Source organism: Anopheles stephensi, chromosome 3 (genome assembly GCF_013141755.1).
Source record: "Anopheles stephensi strain Indian chromosome 3, UCI_ANSTEP_V1.0, whole genome shotgun sequence".
In the NCBI taxonomy this organism is placed as follows: domain Eukaryota; kingdom Metazoa; phylum Arthropoda; class Insecta; order Diptera; family Culicidae; genus Anopheles; species Anopheles stephensi.
This window is the reverse complement of record NC_050203.1, coordinates 50,370,599-50,386,758: the sequence shown is the minus strand read 5'-3', so window position 1 is coordinate 50,386,758 and position 16,160 is coordinate 50,370,599. Positions and strand designations below refer to the sequence as shown.

At 47.5% G+C, this 16,160-nt stretch overlaps 1 protein-coding gene across 2 annotated transcripts in view; it reads left to right on the top strand.

Moving 5' to 3' along the window:
* LOC118514527 (fibrinogen alpha chain) overlaps positions 1–15,074 on the top strand; it is an 88,599-nt gene extending 73,525 nt beyond the window's left edge. For both annotated transcript variants that reach the window (XM_036061507.1, XM_036061508.1), the window contains exons 3-8: positions 5,094–6,083; positions 6,161–6,467; positions 11,295–11,426; positions 11,515–11,702; positions 11,770–11,956; positions 12,047–15,074. In XM_036061507.1, coding sequence (XP_035917400.1) covers positions 5,094–6,083; positions 6,161–6,467; positions 11,295–11,426; positions 11,515–11,702; positions 11,770–11,956; positions 12,047–12,232 — 1,990 coding nt within the window. In that variant the 3' untranslated portion in view covers positions 12,233–15,074. The remainder of the gene's footprint in view (positions 1–5,093; positions 6,084–6,160; positions 6,468–11,294; positions 11,427–11,514; positions 11,703–11,769; positions 11,957–12,046) is intronic.
* Positions 15,075–16,160: the final 1,086 nt, after the last annotated feature.

Genomic DNA, 16,160 nt, shown 5'->3' with positions numbered 1-16,160 from the left:
GGTCGTCCACCTGGCCGACCGATAGTGCGCGAAATTAAACTCAAAACCACCAATGTTACGAAACCTCCCGTCACTCCAATCACTCGGGCGACGTGGAATTGTCCACGGTCGGTAGGGTGGCTGGCTCGCTGGCAGGCTGTGAATTTCATGCCGGACCAGAAACGCAAGACCTGCTAAATAAGTGTTGAATCGGTGATTTTTGCGCTGCCCGCTGGCAATGCAAGGCGCCCGGTGAGGTGGCCGCACGAGGAGCCGCTTATCTAGCGTTCGGTTCGGTCAAAGGCTCTGGCTATTGATGCGAATTGTATCTCGGAATCGAAGAGCTGGTTGCTGCTTAGGCGTCAACCACGGCAAGTCACGCGTGCGTGGGATAATTGGGTTAATTGAGCTTTACCGTCCTGTGCCCAGCCCCGAACACCTTCGATACGAGCGGCACGCTGCTTGGGAGTGATTGTGGTTCAGTGGATTTACTGGCTACTGGTTGGAAATTGTGGAACGGAAGTAGCGGCACACCGTGAATCGTGAGGCCACGGTGTTGTGAGTGTGTGTACAATACCTATTTGCAATCGCTGCAGGCGAAGGACAGCAGCCAGCTCGGGCGATCTAATGGTGTGGAGGCTGGGCCCCTTCGGGCCGACGACCCGGTTTAGATGCAGTGGGCTCGATAGAAAGATTTTTCCCTCCTAGCTCTTCGAGACCTTTTCTTTTTCTCTCAAGCTGGTAACGCTTGACCGAACCGTAACACATGTTCGCGGTGATACGCAGTACGCGCTTTTGCTGTTCAAAATTTGCTAAGCTTCATTAAACGGTTGATTGGGGAACACGAGGAACCAATGAACCGAATCAACGCGTCACGAATTTATCTAACCCCACGCTAATCCAACCTTGCCGAATCTGAATCCCTTTCCCCGCCCCATTTGGGTTTCTCGAGCGAGACCTCTCACAAGTTGGAAGATTCCTTCTCAACGATCAGCGCCAGTGCAGCAATAGTGAAAACAACAGAAAATGAGCAGTAGCCACGCTCGCTCCCATACAGGCTGGCTTTCTATTCCGCCTTACGCAACCTCGGACACCGGCTGGCGCTGGCGTGCTTTCGGGGTCCACCGCACCGCCACGCTGCCACCCGGACAAGGGTTCAGTTGACAAACGAAGAAGTCAAACAAGTTGATCGTGTTGCGTTGCGATCGCTTCCTCGCCTCGTGAGGCATGGGTAACAGTTTTATTAACTGCGCCTGTCCATGCTGCTTGCATGCGCTAAATCTAGAGTAACCCAGTTTACCCGGCGGGATTTTGTGTGCGTATTTCGTTGTTGCCTCCCTCAACACCAAGGTGGCGGCAGGGCTTTGGAGGCGAAACCCATAATCGAACTCCAAGCACCAGCTCTCACACCAGCTGGCCGTTTGGCGAGGCACGATTGTGACATCGTTCGACGAGCGCCAGTCCAGTGTCCCGGAGTGAAACAAGCATCGCGTCTCCCTAGGAATCGGAGCACCGGCCGGCTGCGTGGTACCATTACTTTTGGTTATGTTCTCGAGCGTAAGAGGGTAGTAGAATGGTCGTTGTTGAACGATTTCTGCCACGGAAAAGCCGTTGTGCCGCGGGCCCGAATGTGCTGAATTATTCATGGCAAGTCAATTTTGCAATCGATCGCATTTAAATAATTCAACGACTGTTTGTGGCCGGATTCCTATGGGCCGGTCACGTGAGCCACATGCCTTCCTGCTTCTCTCCTGCGGGAATTTATTAACTTAAGGCCTTAGCTATAGCTCAACAATATCCGTCAAATCAACACTATTATGCCTAGTATCGTCACGAAGTTCCACGAAAAAAAGAACTTTGCTGACACGAATGACATCCACAAGAACTGGGTCATGCTAGTCCCATACTGCTGCGGACCTAATCAAGCACCTTTTAACTAGCTCTCATGTACATCTTACGATCAATACTCGTACTTTTGAATCGATGTCCATTTTATGCCAAATGTCCCGAATTTGACTATTTGGCTCTCTGCGCAATATCGCTCTTTCACAATAATACACCTGATGAGCGGTTGTCATTACGGTGCGTTCTCTGGGACCGAAAACGGAGCCTAATTTAACACCTGAAACGAGCAATAAATAGTCGTAATTGCAGAAAAACTGCTGTGCAAAATGATTTGAATTTCGCCACACTCAAACACTCCAACCAGCCAACGAGTTGACAAACGAGTCATATGCGAACCTGTGCGCCGGCAAACCCCAGCGTCCGCCACCACCGGTCCGGTTAAATGCTTTCATTCAAAAATTAATTATTTTGCTATTAGCACTTGCTCCGCTAAGCACCTACAAGCTAACCTTCACTCGTGCCGGTGGAATAGTCAGCGGACCGCTAAATTGGAGCTTCACATCGATTTGTTTCGCACCGTGTGTTGCGCCGCACCGCTACTTGACATTACAATTTTCTGGCCTGAATTCTTTCATCTTTCTACCCTATCCCGCCAGTAGGTTAAGCTTACTGTAAGACACACGCACAAAAACGCTCACGTGTAATTGCGTTCGGGAGTCAGGACAACAAGAATTGCGCACCCTGCAACCGGTGGTCGCGAAAGTGATTTACGAGCCAAAAATGGAAAATGGTTCTTCAAGATACCACCACCTACACCCGTAGCCATCAACCACAGCCCGGGTCAACAGTTGATGCGTGTCCTTACGGGCAGCATAGCCCCATCGAGAGCCTTCTGCGTGAGATGCTTTGATCGGGTTTAATCGAAATTTTTCAACTCACCCAACATCCCACAAAAACGGTAGTGACAACGCAAGACGCAAGACTCAGCAAAACAACCCCCATACAAATACAAAAAGTAAATCCCCACGTTACGTACGCGCATAGGGCGCAATTTTATCATTTTACACAAACCGGAGAAGGTGGTCGCAGAACGGTCGCACATTCGAAAGTTCGCTCATGTTTAGGTCCGTAAATGGAGTTTCGCATTAATTGACAACTGGCCACCGGTGAAGTGCGGCAAGGTGTTTTGCGGCTTTCGGAACGGAACGATGGAACGAACGAAAATTGAGATTTCCAGAGCCGGAGGCCATCGCCTCGCGGGAACAATTGAGCCCGTGTCCCGAAGGTAAAGGGAGACCGCACTGCGTGTATTCTCTGCCATGCCCGGTCGTAAGTTGAAATTTTGCGCCAAATTAAGCCGATGCGGGTTGGCTTGAAGTGACTCGACCGGCTCAATAAGGAGCGAACATGTCAAATGAGGTTCCTTGGTGACGCTTTTTGCTGGCTCGTCTCGTTTCAAAAGTAGACCAACGTCATGTGGAGCTTTGGGGAGGTAAACTAATAATACGCTCGTGTAGCAGTACCCAGCGATCGGGAGCTGTTATGGTCAATTATTTCCCATTCAAACATTCGGTACCGGTAATGCGCCAAAGCGTTGGACTTCATTTGTCTTTTTATAACAAGCATTACGCATAAATTTTCCTGACCAGCCTTTAAATCCTGTGTATTAATTTAATTGACTCACAGTCACAGTCCGAACTCCTCGAACAGCGAATGAAAATTTGCTGTTGAACCTGCCCGAAAAACCCCAATATATTGCTGTACAACCCACGACATGTTCCAACGACCAAAAGCTCCATATTCCACCACGGTGCACGGTGCAGTTCAAATTAGGTTATTACTGTAAACATCATCCGATCAGATCTACCAAGGAAAGGGAAGCAGCCGCCGGACCAAAATGGTCCGTTTAAATTGTACCGAAATTGTACCGACCATTTACCGCGGCTCGGATTGCTTCTCCGCGCTCAACACTTTTCGACACATAACCACGCAGCGCAGACCTGCACAGGACCACAGTAGTGTTGATATTTGTTTGGGCATTTGCTCTCGTTTTTTTTTTTTTGGTTATGTTTCCTGAAACACTGTCCGCAATGTGCGTTGCATAAAACCGCCAGCAACACCTGCCCATTAAGTGAGCTACAAAGTAGCCGGAGCAAACTGGCTCAGATTTCGTTCGCATTTGCAGCGATCGTTCGCGTACCTTTGCTTCGTTGTGCGATCGCGTACACATTTCCATTTTCCATCTTGCATTGCGCAATTGTGGCAAATACCCTAGAAGTACCCAATCCTTACGCGCCGCCACAAGCCGGCGTAGGCTGGTCCTTCCGAGCGTGTGGACATGTCGATTGAATTTTCGATTTCCAATTACGGTGGCATGTTTAATTTTGTTAATTAATTGATTAATTTGCTACAATTCCCTTGGCCAGCGTCACTGCGATCGAAAGGGAACAACAATTTTCGACTGCAAACGCAAAACGCCCTCCTTTCTCTGGTGGTTGGCGTACCGTTCAAAACCCGATAAAGCGAAATTTCTTAAAGTGACCCTTTTACCGCTCTGCTCATCGGTATCGACACAGCACAAAAGCGTCAAGCGGACCTTTCTTCGCGATCAAGGAGGTTTTACCGCAAAACGTTTTACCATACCGATGTTGTGTCGCATGATAAATCGTACCGACCGAGAGATTAATTTCCCATAATTCCGATGCACAAAGTGAAAGACATCCTTCCGCAGAACTATCTCCTGGCAGAAGGAAGATATCCCTCTGAACTGAACCCACTGCACGCCCCTATTGCTTGTGTCCTCCACGGGACTCTTTCAACGGTACCAAGTGTAATCGTTTATCGGGTTTCGATTTTGCAAAATGAAAATGCTTTTGCGCGCGGGAAAGTGGTGACGGTACGGCCGGTCACAGCAAACACGACACGACGACACGAATAAATCATGTTAATTAAAGTGCGAAAATGGAGAAAACGCAATCGGGCGCACGTTAGTAATTAAATTATTAAGATAACTGAAGACGTTCACTTTCGGTTGGCCGGGCCGGTCGGGCGAAAGCAGGCAGGCAAGCCAGCGCCGCGAAGCGACAAGTTCGATCTCGCGTCGGCTGCAATCGAAGCGACAATGTGTAGACTAAATAAAAATTTAAAATATGACCACGCGGTTACATAAATACATTTATTTTCACTCCCAGCGGAAGCACATAGAGCGATATTTTTAAATGACCATTATTTACCTTCCACCCCCTTTTTCCCGCCCTTTCCTGTCACAGAGAGCAACAGCTACTGAATGTGTTCGAGGTCGTCGTGTCAACACTCGAGGGCAAGCTGCAGCGGATAGACAACCTCGACAAGGCGGTCGAGCATCTGATGCGTCGCGTCGAGTCGCTCGACAACAAGGTGGCGGACAACATCCTCAAGACCGACTCGGTCATCTCCAAGCTGCGCACGCTCGACAGCAAGCTGACCATCGTCGACGACGGGCTGGACCGGCCGAACAGTGTGCGGATGGCCAAATCGACCAACTCGCTCGACAGCCGGTTAGTGTCGCTGGACCAAAAGGTGAGCGACATCGACAGCAAGCTGAACGGGCTGAAGAGCCAAATCGATAGCAACTTCCTGTCGGTGGACGACATCAACGCGGAGGCGAGCGAACGGAAGACGGTCAGCATGAACGTGGCGGAGATCACGAAAGCCATGCACTCGGAGGTGATGGGCCACATCACGAAGGAGCTCGGCCAGCTGCGCTCCATCACCGAGGGCATCGACAAGAAGCTGCAGTTCCACATCAACGTGGTGTCGGAGAATCTCGGCAAGACGCTCAACCTGCTGAACGACGTGCACGACGCGGTGGTCGATCATAACAGCAACTACAAGAACTATAACGCGACCTCGACCCTGCCCCCGTACGTGAAGTCGAGCAAGATCGATATCCTGGTGAAGCAGATCCGCCCCATTATGTCGGTGTCGGAGAAGATGGACGAGGTGTGGGATGTGGTGGTCGGCACGAAGAGCTCCGTCGACGATCTGGTGCCCAAGTCGGACGCGCTGCTCACGCAAAACCAGCGCCAGGAGCGTGCCATCGGGGAGATACATCACGATCTGAAGACGAAAACGAACCTCATCATCAACAATCTGGACATGGTGGAGAAGCGCCTGAAGAAGCAGGAGGATGATGTTGCCGTTCTGGCTCAGCGACCCGTACCGGCGGAGCTGCTGATGGATCCCACCATCGATCGGTTGGTGGAGTACGATCCTAACAGGTAAGAATTAGGATTCTCAGAAAATATACTTCATACGTAGAACACGATGTTATTAAACGAGTTTCCCTACACTACAGATACATCGTGGAAGACTTCACCGAAGCACTGCCCACGACAACATACCCGACATCGTCTTCCTCGGCGTCGTCATCATCATCATCATCATCGTCCTCGTCTTCCACCTCAACCAGCACCGCTTCAAGCACAAGCACCAGCAGCACAACCCAGAGCAATGTAAACATTTCCAACAGTAGCTCCACGACGACCGGCACAGCCAAGAACGTGTCGCGTAAAGGCGGCATCATTTTCCCCAGCGTCAAGAACAAGCCATCCGTGCTGAACAGTACCTTTGCCACCGACAGTATCTTCCTGAAGGACATCAAGGTAAGCAATCAGCTGAGCCTTTAATCAACGAGCCGCGCTGGAAGCTATTGACAAATTGAATTATTTAGCGTAGTGTACCAGGTGTAGCGTTTTCTTCGGTCGACATGTGTTTCACCGGTGGTTCTGGTTTGCTTCTACAGCCGCACGTGCTTTGCGTGCGCAGTACACTTGGTACGCAGCTCTCGATGGCTCTAATTTACGAGGTGTTGCATAAATTGACCAAACGCATTTGCGCTCAGTTTCTTGACCAGCTAGTCCCCGTGCATGGCGATGTAGGTCTCCATGGCGTCTGGACGAGCGACCAATAAGAATCAGTGCACGTTTTGGAAGGAATGGTAGCGAGAGGAGTGAGCAGCAAAAAAAAAGTATCCTCATAACGGTTGCGAGGAAAGAAGTTGAATGACGCAACGGCACGGTTCAATATCTCCGATTGAACCTTATACGTAGCGGCCTATTCCTATATTCGAATGTGCGCCGTTAGCTTTGCAGCGCACATTCGCACATCGATCGCAATTACCTTTCTCAGGGGACAGCAAAAACTTAATAACACTTTGCCAGAACTTCGTACCGTTTGCACCAGGACTGACAGGGCACTAAGTCACCGAACGAAACTGCGCGCACGGTGACTTGCAGGCGTAGGAACAAAATGGGCTGCAACAAACGCGTTGGCAAACATATCAATGCGGCCGGATTTGTGCGGCCGGGCTGCGAAAGCGAGTGTGTCTATTGCACCAACTCAAATTTTCATCGACCATTTATGATTGGTTTCCATTTGGTGCATTTTTTTAGATTTGGACAGTTTAAAATGTTTGGTAGAACACCGCTCATATGTAAGGCAGGCAGGCACGACATTATCCCACTCGTTTGCTGGTAAATTAGTTAAGAATGATAAATTATCTATTGTTAAAAGGGAGTTATACAATACCCCCGATGGGTATAATTAAGCATTTTACATCAGGCTTTAAGTTATTAGCTTTACGCTTAAAACCCTTAAATAAGGGGTACTAAATACAAATAGCTTCCGGTCCCGGCATCTTCATTATAATTAAATCCCTCTTTGGACGATTGTGATGAAACCGCGATCATTTATCTATCCTTTCCTTTCCCTGAGCTTAATCAACCTTTCAAATTTTCACTTTATATGCACTCTTTTCAAACCACATAAGACTTATTTTCTAATCGCCAATATGCTTTGTTAGAAATAATTTCTCTCCCACAAACCCTGGCCCCTCAATCAACGAACAGCTGGTAGCGCTAACCACAAGAACTTACCTTCATTCGCTACGCGACAAACGATGATTAATTGGTGTTCGTTATTAAATTAATAGTTTTGGCAAAGCTTCGACAAGGTTCGGTCAGACCTCGGTCACATGTGTGGCTGGACAGCCGGCGCGTGTGGTGTCCGTGAATGATTGGTACACTCTCCCAGACGGCCTATTGCGTCCAGAGCATGAAGATTGATCAGCGGTGCGTTTCTCATCCGGTAGCCGCTACCGAGTACATGCCGGTGGAGCTGTGGAAGACAGTGGAAGCGAGGGGGGGGGAGGTTTATTTTTGCAAATATATTTTCGCAAACCGCGAGCAAAAGGGTGCGGCCGAGGACTTAACCTCCCCGGCTACCCGGCTAGGCTAGGATAATCTAATCTCAACGAGCCATAGCGAATGGTGGCTGGCTGATGTAACGACGATGGTTGTGCATTTTGGTGCTTTCACTTTCACAAACAACGGAGGTTCCTTCTCGACTTAAGCGGCCATGTCAACAAAGCACAAAAAAGGGTACTAGCGTGTTTCCGGTTCGACCTGTAGAACGCACACTGGCCAACGGGGGTTCGAAATTTAGACCTACGTGGGATCAAATGTAAAAGATATGTTGGATGTGTCGTATCTGACAGTTCTTACAAAGAATACCGGCTTGAAAGATTAAGCTCGCACACTAATAGCAAATGCATTAGCTGCAGCCGAGATTACCTGCCATCTTGTACCGATGTTGTGCAACGATTGGAAGACAGTAAACTACGTATGTCTGTCAAATAAATTCCACCAGTCACGATCCCTTCCCCCAATTAGTGCTGAACGTGACTCGCGCACGGTTTACGGTTGTCCCAAGCATACGGTTAAACATTTTCATCAGATCGCTTTAAGGGAAAGATCCGAAAAAGGTGTAGAAAAGAGTCCTTACCCCGCTTGCACACCTTTTGTACGCGTCCCATATCGCTGGCCAGCCTTTCTTCACGCGGCCACCAGCCGACCGACGTCAAAAGAGCTAAAAAGGGTGCTAATAAACATTTCAACCCTGTTATCACATAGTATCGCGCCTTCTGACCGGCACTCATCAACACTCGGCGGAACACACGCTTTGCGTTCGCGGTCCCGGGTTCGTCCGGTAGGTTTTCTAGCGCGCGCCGATACAAACGCTTCCTCTGTCCGTGGGCGTCGGCCGCCAGCTGGGACGAAAGTGAATGTATGTGACGACCGGCCAGGAGACAGGCAGGCAGGAAGGTGCTAAATGGATTATCGTTTCCCAACGCAAAACCCCCAGCGGCTAATTGACTGCGGTGGGAAGTCAATCGGATTGACATTTAGCTCAACCCGGGGTCCGAGGGATTACGCTATCAGCCCGTGCTGCAAAAGCGCACGGATTTTTGCGTGTTTCGTTACAGTTAGTGCGGAGGATATTACACGGTCAAACGTCGCATTAGAGCACATTTTCATTCGCTACTGACAATTATTCTTTCGCGCTGCGTCCACCACAGCTGGGCAGCACGGGAATTTGTCCCACGCTATCGATGTTTACCATGTATGGCACAATAATTATAGTTCTTGAAAGGTGGAGCGATCGGCCTAGTCCTCCAACAGAAGTCAATTGAGACACATGGCTGAATCACTTTGAAGTGTGGAAAGATCACCTGAAGCTTAACCTTTCTTTCGGTGATCTTTTCACGCCCAGTGCTTTGATTTTGAATGCTCATGATTAAAGGGGTTTTATACATAAACCCTAATGAAATGTTACAGCATTTGAAGTTACTTATTTGCAACGCGGAAGTGAATGGAAAGGTATCATACGCTTCTTGCGCCAACCGTCTGTAGCGCTGCAAGTCCTACAAGAATAATCGGCGCCATACATTAACTTGCTAATAGGACCATTTTGTTCCCAAATTATCATACGATCTCTCGTTAAATGCTTCATTCATGCTCACTAATGAAGGACTCCTGAAATCCCAGCTGAATGACAAAACAGATGATCGTTTGATCGTTGAGACGAGCAAACGAGAAGCCGTCTGCAGGTCATCCGTAGTTGCCAGTCGCTCTTTCGTAGTAAAATGCTAATCCAATCACACCAAACAACCATCCGACACTATCGTAGCTGGCGAAACTCCCCCGAAGACAAAAAGGAAACCCCGGCAAGATATCTGGCCCGCAAAGGTCAGCAGAATAATTAACAGCGCTGGCCCGAAACAAGAACCATTTTGGACGGAAATGCCTTCGCACAGAACTTCTTGGTGATGACCTATGAACAGGTTTCTTACCGGTGGTAAAAGAATAAGAGTAAAAGGTAGAACTGGAGCCCGTTTTGCCATTCTACCACTTTGCCATTTTTGTCACCATCGTCGGTGGACATCGATCGTACCGTGCGTTTGATACATTTATCACCAAATGGCCACCATTTGGGCAGTATCGCCGAGAAACGCACCTTATACAAATTCTTAGTTTATAGTGTCGCCGGTTCGTTTTCACGCGCGCGGCAGTTCTTTGTGTGTGTGTGTGTGTGTGTGTGTGTGTGTGTGTGTGTGTGTGTGTGTGTGTGTGTGTGTGTGTGTGTGTGTGTGTGTGTGTTGACATTGTCTGGTGTTTTAAAAAGGAATTAAGATGATCCTCGGGAACGATCTTCACGAGTGCGTTCTCGCTTTATGACCGAACTTTTGACATTTGAGCCACTTTTACACTGTTTCGTGGTTGACGCACTTTGCCAATTCGCAAGCAGCGTAGCCGTGTTTAATCACAACTCGCACAACCGGATCTGGATTGAGCGTGGTATGGTTGTGAAGTTGTTTTTCGGTTATCCGAAGCTATCAGATGGTTTTGTGAGAACCGAACCGGCTTGGAATGCTGCTGATGGATGCAAAACAATAAATCTAACACGCGTCTAAACCATGACGATCACCTCTCCGCTAACTAAACCTTGATGATCCATTGAACTGTAATTATCGTTTATGAACTGATCGCCACGTTCATCAACAGTTTCCCACCGCGTGCGCCCCAGAGGCCAAGGCCAATAAAAACCAGCTTAATTCGTACCACCAAACAACAACAAACCGAGCGGTCAAGCTAGCCACCAGTGTCCAACACGTCCAATGTCTGCTCTCAATTGCGCACGTTTAAGGCGGAAGAATGGATGATGGATGAGAAATGGATAGAAATAATCTGCTGCCACCCTCTCATGGGGGTTGAAACCGGCTTAGCATTAGTGATGAAATATGACTAACAAACGTGCGCATCTGCCAATTCTCCGGCATGCTGACCGATCCTCCGGTAATGGGGTACGTAATTTGTGTGGTGAAGTTGCTACGCTTTGAGCGGGTATGAAGCTGTGTCTAATCTTTCCGGCAACCATTAGACCAGCATGGATGCATTTTTATTGTTATGATGATCGTGACCACATAAGTCCGAGGCATGCTGATTATCTATACGTTTGAAGTCGACAGCTATAATTTGCCATCATGGGAGTATATATCAGCTCAACTTCAAGTTCAGCTAAACGACTTTGACGAGAAGGTCCTTAAAACAGTGCTCTAATCCTGCAACTATGTTTTCTTTCTTCTTCAACAGGGCTACTCTTGCGTCGATCTAATGAACGCCGGCATGCGACAATCCGGTGTGTACTATCTGCAGATTCGGGGAACGACTTACTGGTTCCTGAAGGTGTTCTGCGAACAAGAAATTGCCGATGGCGGATGGACGGTATGGATTACGCGCTTTTTCTTGTACCAAGAGGATCAGATTAACTTTTGCTTTGGTTTTTTTTCTCTTCTTCTACTCACACGCACAGGTAATCCAACGACGTGACGATTATGGTGATCCGCGGGAAAATTTCAATCGCGACTGGGCCGACTACAAGAACGGTTTCGGTGATCCGGCAAAGGAGTTCTGGCTCGGAAACGAAAACATCTACATGCTGACGAACAACGAAGACTACTCGCTGCGAGTCGAGCTGGAAGACTTCGAGGGCAATAAGAGGCAAGTGATTAATTGGATGGCGGGAAGTTAGGCAAGGAAGCTAATCGAGTTTTCGCTTCCTCCATAGATACGCACAATATTCGCACTTCAAGATCCACTCGGAGCAGGACTACTACAAGCTGGAGATTGACGGCTACGAAGGCAATGCGGGCGACTCGCTGAATGATCCATGGTACGGCTCGAACAACAGTCCCTTCTCGACGTACAACCGCGACAACGATCGAAGTTCGCTCAACTGTGCCAGCATGCTGAAGGTAACGTTTGTTTGCTGTTTGTTCGGCCATGGTTTTGTGGATATCACTCTAGAACCGCATTTTGTTCTTCTTCTTGATCGCTTCACACAGGGCGGCTGGTGGTGGAAGTCATGTGGACGAGGACTGAACGGACTCTACCTGCACGATCCGCAGGATCTGACCGCCCGGCAGGGTATCGTTTGGTTCCGCTGGAGAGGCTGGGACTACACGCTCAAGAAGGCGACCATGATGATCAAGCCGAAGGGTCCCCAGCCACAAGTGGCCGGCACGACGTAATAGTGATACTTCCGTGACACGAATTGTACAAATTATTACTGTTTGTTTTCACTTGCTCCTCACAAACACACACATACACGCACACACTCACACATCGACACCGATATCATACCAATGGTACACGTTACAAACACATCCTCGTGAAGATCATCAAATCAGCAAACCCCCCATCCGATACTGACCATCATCATGCATCATCACTTTCCACTACTATTCCTCATTGCTCATTTTTCCTCATTCTAGCAGTTGCTGCGATCGGTTTTAAATGATCAAAGGACAGAAAAAAAAGACTAGAAAAATACGTTACAGAAGGTCTTAGGATGCTTGTTCACCATCGTCACCATAATTTTGTTCGAACGGCCTATCATATTTCCAATATTTGCCCAAAAGTTGTCCTGTCCTGACTTATTCCGTACTACGCATCTCTGTACTCTTCTAAAACGCCCCATCAATCTTGGCAAATGTGACTGATTTTAAAAGCGACAACATACCGTCCCTACTGCTCCCATCAGTGCTAGGTCGCCAAAAAAAAACCCTGGGGCGCACCTTCAGCACCATGGATTGTTTTCGCGCGTGTACTTTTGCGCTACTCTACACTATACCTTCATATGTTGTTTATTTATTAAATTTTGTTCAACAACAACAACAACGGAAACGTTACGTGAACGGAACGCTACCACGAGTGTCACGAGAGTCTGGGCCACTGGCGAATCTTTGAAGCGCCGAATCGCCTTATCGCCCGTTCGGCACGAGCCTTGCATTCTCTTCAAACGCAAAATTAGCAAAACAAACTTCGAATTCGAACACTTCTTTTCTTATCCTATAAAAGGTGGTTTTTATAATGTAGACGAAGAAAAGATGCGAACCAGTGGACCTCTTGTGGACGTAGGAAAAACTGAAAAAACATTATAGGAAACTTGAAAGCGCGCAAGTGCGTTAATGTAAGCTGTGTTGTTCTGTTGAATTTCCATTCTGACGGTCCTGAAACTTGCTTCAGGAAACGCGTGCTCCCCATTCACAAACAGGCATTTTCTGTGCCAGCGATTGATTACACGTTGCTCGTACGCTCTGCACGCACCTAGATAGGTCGCGGTGTAGAAGCGACTGCCACCCTGCTGTAATTTAATATGGCCTAACACTTACGGTCGGAGAGCTATGAATTACTTGCGTTTAGCGCTCAGCCGGCATCCGCCATCAGCCGGTGGAAATTGGCAATCGGGTTCCCCCATCTCCCTTTTTGGTGTGCGGTATTAATCGCGCTGTTGAAACTTTCGTACCGGTGTGTGAAGTGGGCCACTTTGCGAGTGATTTGGATTTTTCCTTTGAAGATCGTACGCGGCTTGCGTGCTGCGATTCTGGCGATAGAACCGGGTGGGGGGGAAGCAACGTTTTCCCCATAAATCATCGCAAATTGAATGTTATTGATCCATTCGAAATGTGGCGTACGAGGCGGCGCGGCGTTGACCTGTAAGCGTAATTTATCTATCGGCAAGATTTCGCCATACGGATTCCGGGTCGGAAACCCGGAGCCGGTGCACGACTTGTCGTTAAGGGTAGCGGTGCCGCGATCGGTTCGATTTCATAATTCGCAATCTTACCGGGCAGCGTACGCTTTTTGCCCATTTTTCATTCCACAATTGTCGCTGCATGTCTCTGGAATGGGCTCGCCTGTGCTCTACACCGACCACCGAGCAGGAACTGGATGCTGTTGGAGCGGTTGTGAAATAATAATAATAGTGATAATAACCGTCAAGTATGTTGGCATGCCCGACGACATCGGCAGGCAGTTTGATGACGAGTTGCGTGCCGTGTTTCCTGAGTTCCAGCCTACTTTCCCCCAACAAAACAACAACTGCACTGGAGGGAACGTTGAAGCCACTCTGGAGCAGCCCGACAAATGGTCTGTGTTGTGGATACTACGACGGCTTTGGCACCCACATGTGTGCTACCCGTTGGAATGTGGCCCGTGTGTGTGTGTATATCTAGGGCTAGGATCTACTACTACTAGCTGTGTCTATGCCGAAAGCGACACAGTAAAGTATTGGTTTGTTTATCCGACCCTCCGATTGACATGGTTTATTGAATGACTTTGGTTGGGAAAAAAAACATTTACGCAAGATGTTACGATCCTTTCAAATAATGCCCTTTTTCTCGGTTCAGAGCAATCGGTAACCAATCGCTACAATGAAAGTAAGAAAATTTAAATGATCGTTAAAACACTCGATCAGTTTTGGAGTTTCAGTTCTTTCTTCTGATCGTCCCTGTTACGTTCCAATCGTGCGCTGGAATACGGCCACCTGCATGGATTCATGTTCACACATTACACATACACAAAACATGCAATTGTAAATATCGTTTTAATTTAATAGTTGATAGAATGTTTTATATTGAAATAAATATAAAAATCCTCCGAAAAATAATACCAAGCTGTGTTTGCTGTATCTGTATCCGTATCTCATACGGATTAGCTAACTACCTACTAACATATACTAACAACCTGGCCACAAGCTATTTTAAGACCGCAAGGACTTGATAAGTAAGACAAAAAGAAAACATACAACTCGTATCATAGTTTCCTTGCTAAATGTTCAATCCAGAAAGCATTCTAAACCGAAAGAAAATGCCAGTTTATTGCATGTAAGAATTATCTATTAGTAGCTCAACGCCATCCGATCATATAAGGAGTGACAAATAATTACTTACTTGTACAACATTGACAAGCGTAGATCGTCAATGCAAAACTGAATAAAAAAACGAACAGTTTATACCATAGTTTAAATTATCATCATTCTAGCGTCTTAGGGAAAGCCTGTTCAAGATACCCGATATGGATTTAAATCTCAGGGGAATCGATAAATACAAACGAAGATTATAAATTCGGAAACGATATAAACCTTAAATCAGGACAAAACTTATCACGCCAAGCCAAGTGCTACAAAGGGTATTAATTGCCGAAAAATGAAAGAAATACAAAATATTTAAGCACACCTTGCAATTATTTAAAAACTTTGTTCTGTGTCGTAACTTCTTCTTCTTCTTCTTCTTCTTCTTCTTCTTCTTCTTCTTAGCACTGCAAGCTCTTGACTGCCTTGGAACATGTAATGGAATTTGAACTTCTTCTTCTTCTTCTTCTTCCTTGGCACTACAACCTTGAAAGGTCTCGTGCCTGCCATTTCTGTTTTTCTGTGTCTTGATTTTACCCGTGAAGTCAGCTTTGCGTACGGGGATGCAGTCCGGGTGGGAATTGAGCCCCGGTCCTGCCGCCTGAAGACCGCCGCCGTTATCGCCTCGGCCACCAGTCCGCCCTATGGAGTTTGAAAAGTTTTTTTTATTTCACGGGGATCTTACAAGCTTTGACGATGCGAAAGCAGAGACGGTAGCTGTCTTCAAGAATCTCGCCGTCTTCCCGTACGCAAAATTATGTACTCAACTTCCAAAACATAAAGCCGAGGAAGCCAAAAATGGCAGGCCAAACCTCTCGAGATTGTAGTGCCAAAGAAGAGGAAGAAGAAGCAAGTCTTTAAAATTGAGGATAAACTTCTTGCGCATGTGCTATGAGCGCATCGATTGATCGACTTGTGACCATCAGCACATGTCAGGGGAAGAGAAATGGAAAACTTTCAGGAAAACCACCAAGGGCAAAGGAAAACCTATTACTGCAATCCAGCGATAGAGAGAGCAATCCGTTACTGGGAGGTGGAAACTTCGGGGACCATCTTCTATAAGTTAATCCAGATCCTGGCATAAACTAATGACATAGGCATAATTGTTCTGAGACTTTCCTATTTATCAGAAGTATCAGAAGCAAAATAGGCACTAAACCTCGGGTTGATCGGGTCGGAATGATGAAGGCACTACCACTAACGACACTGCTAAAAAACATTAATTTATGCTGGGGTGATGAACTGCCTCTTTGAAATCGCCAATC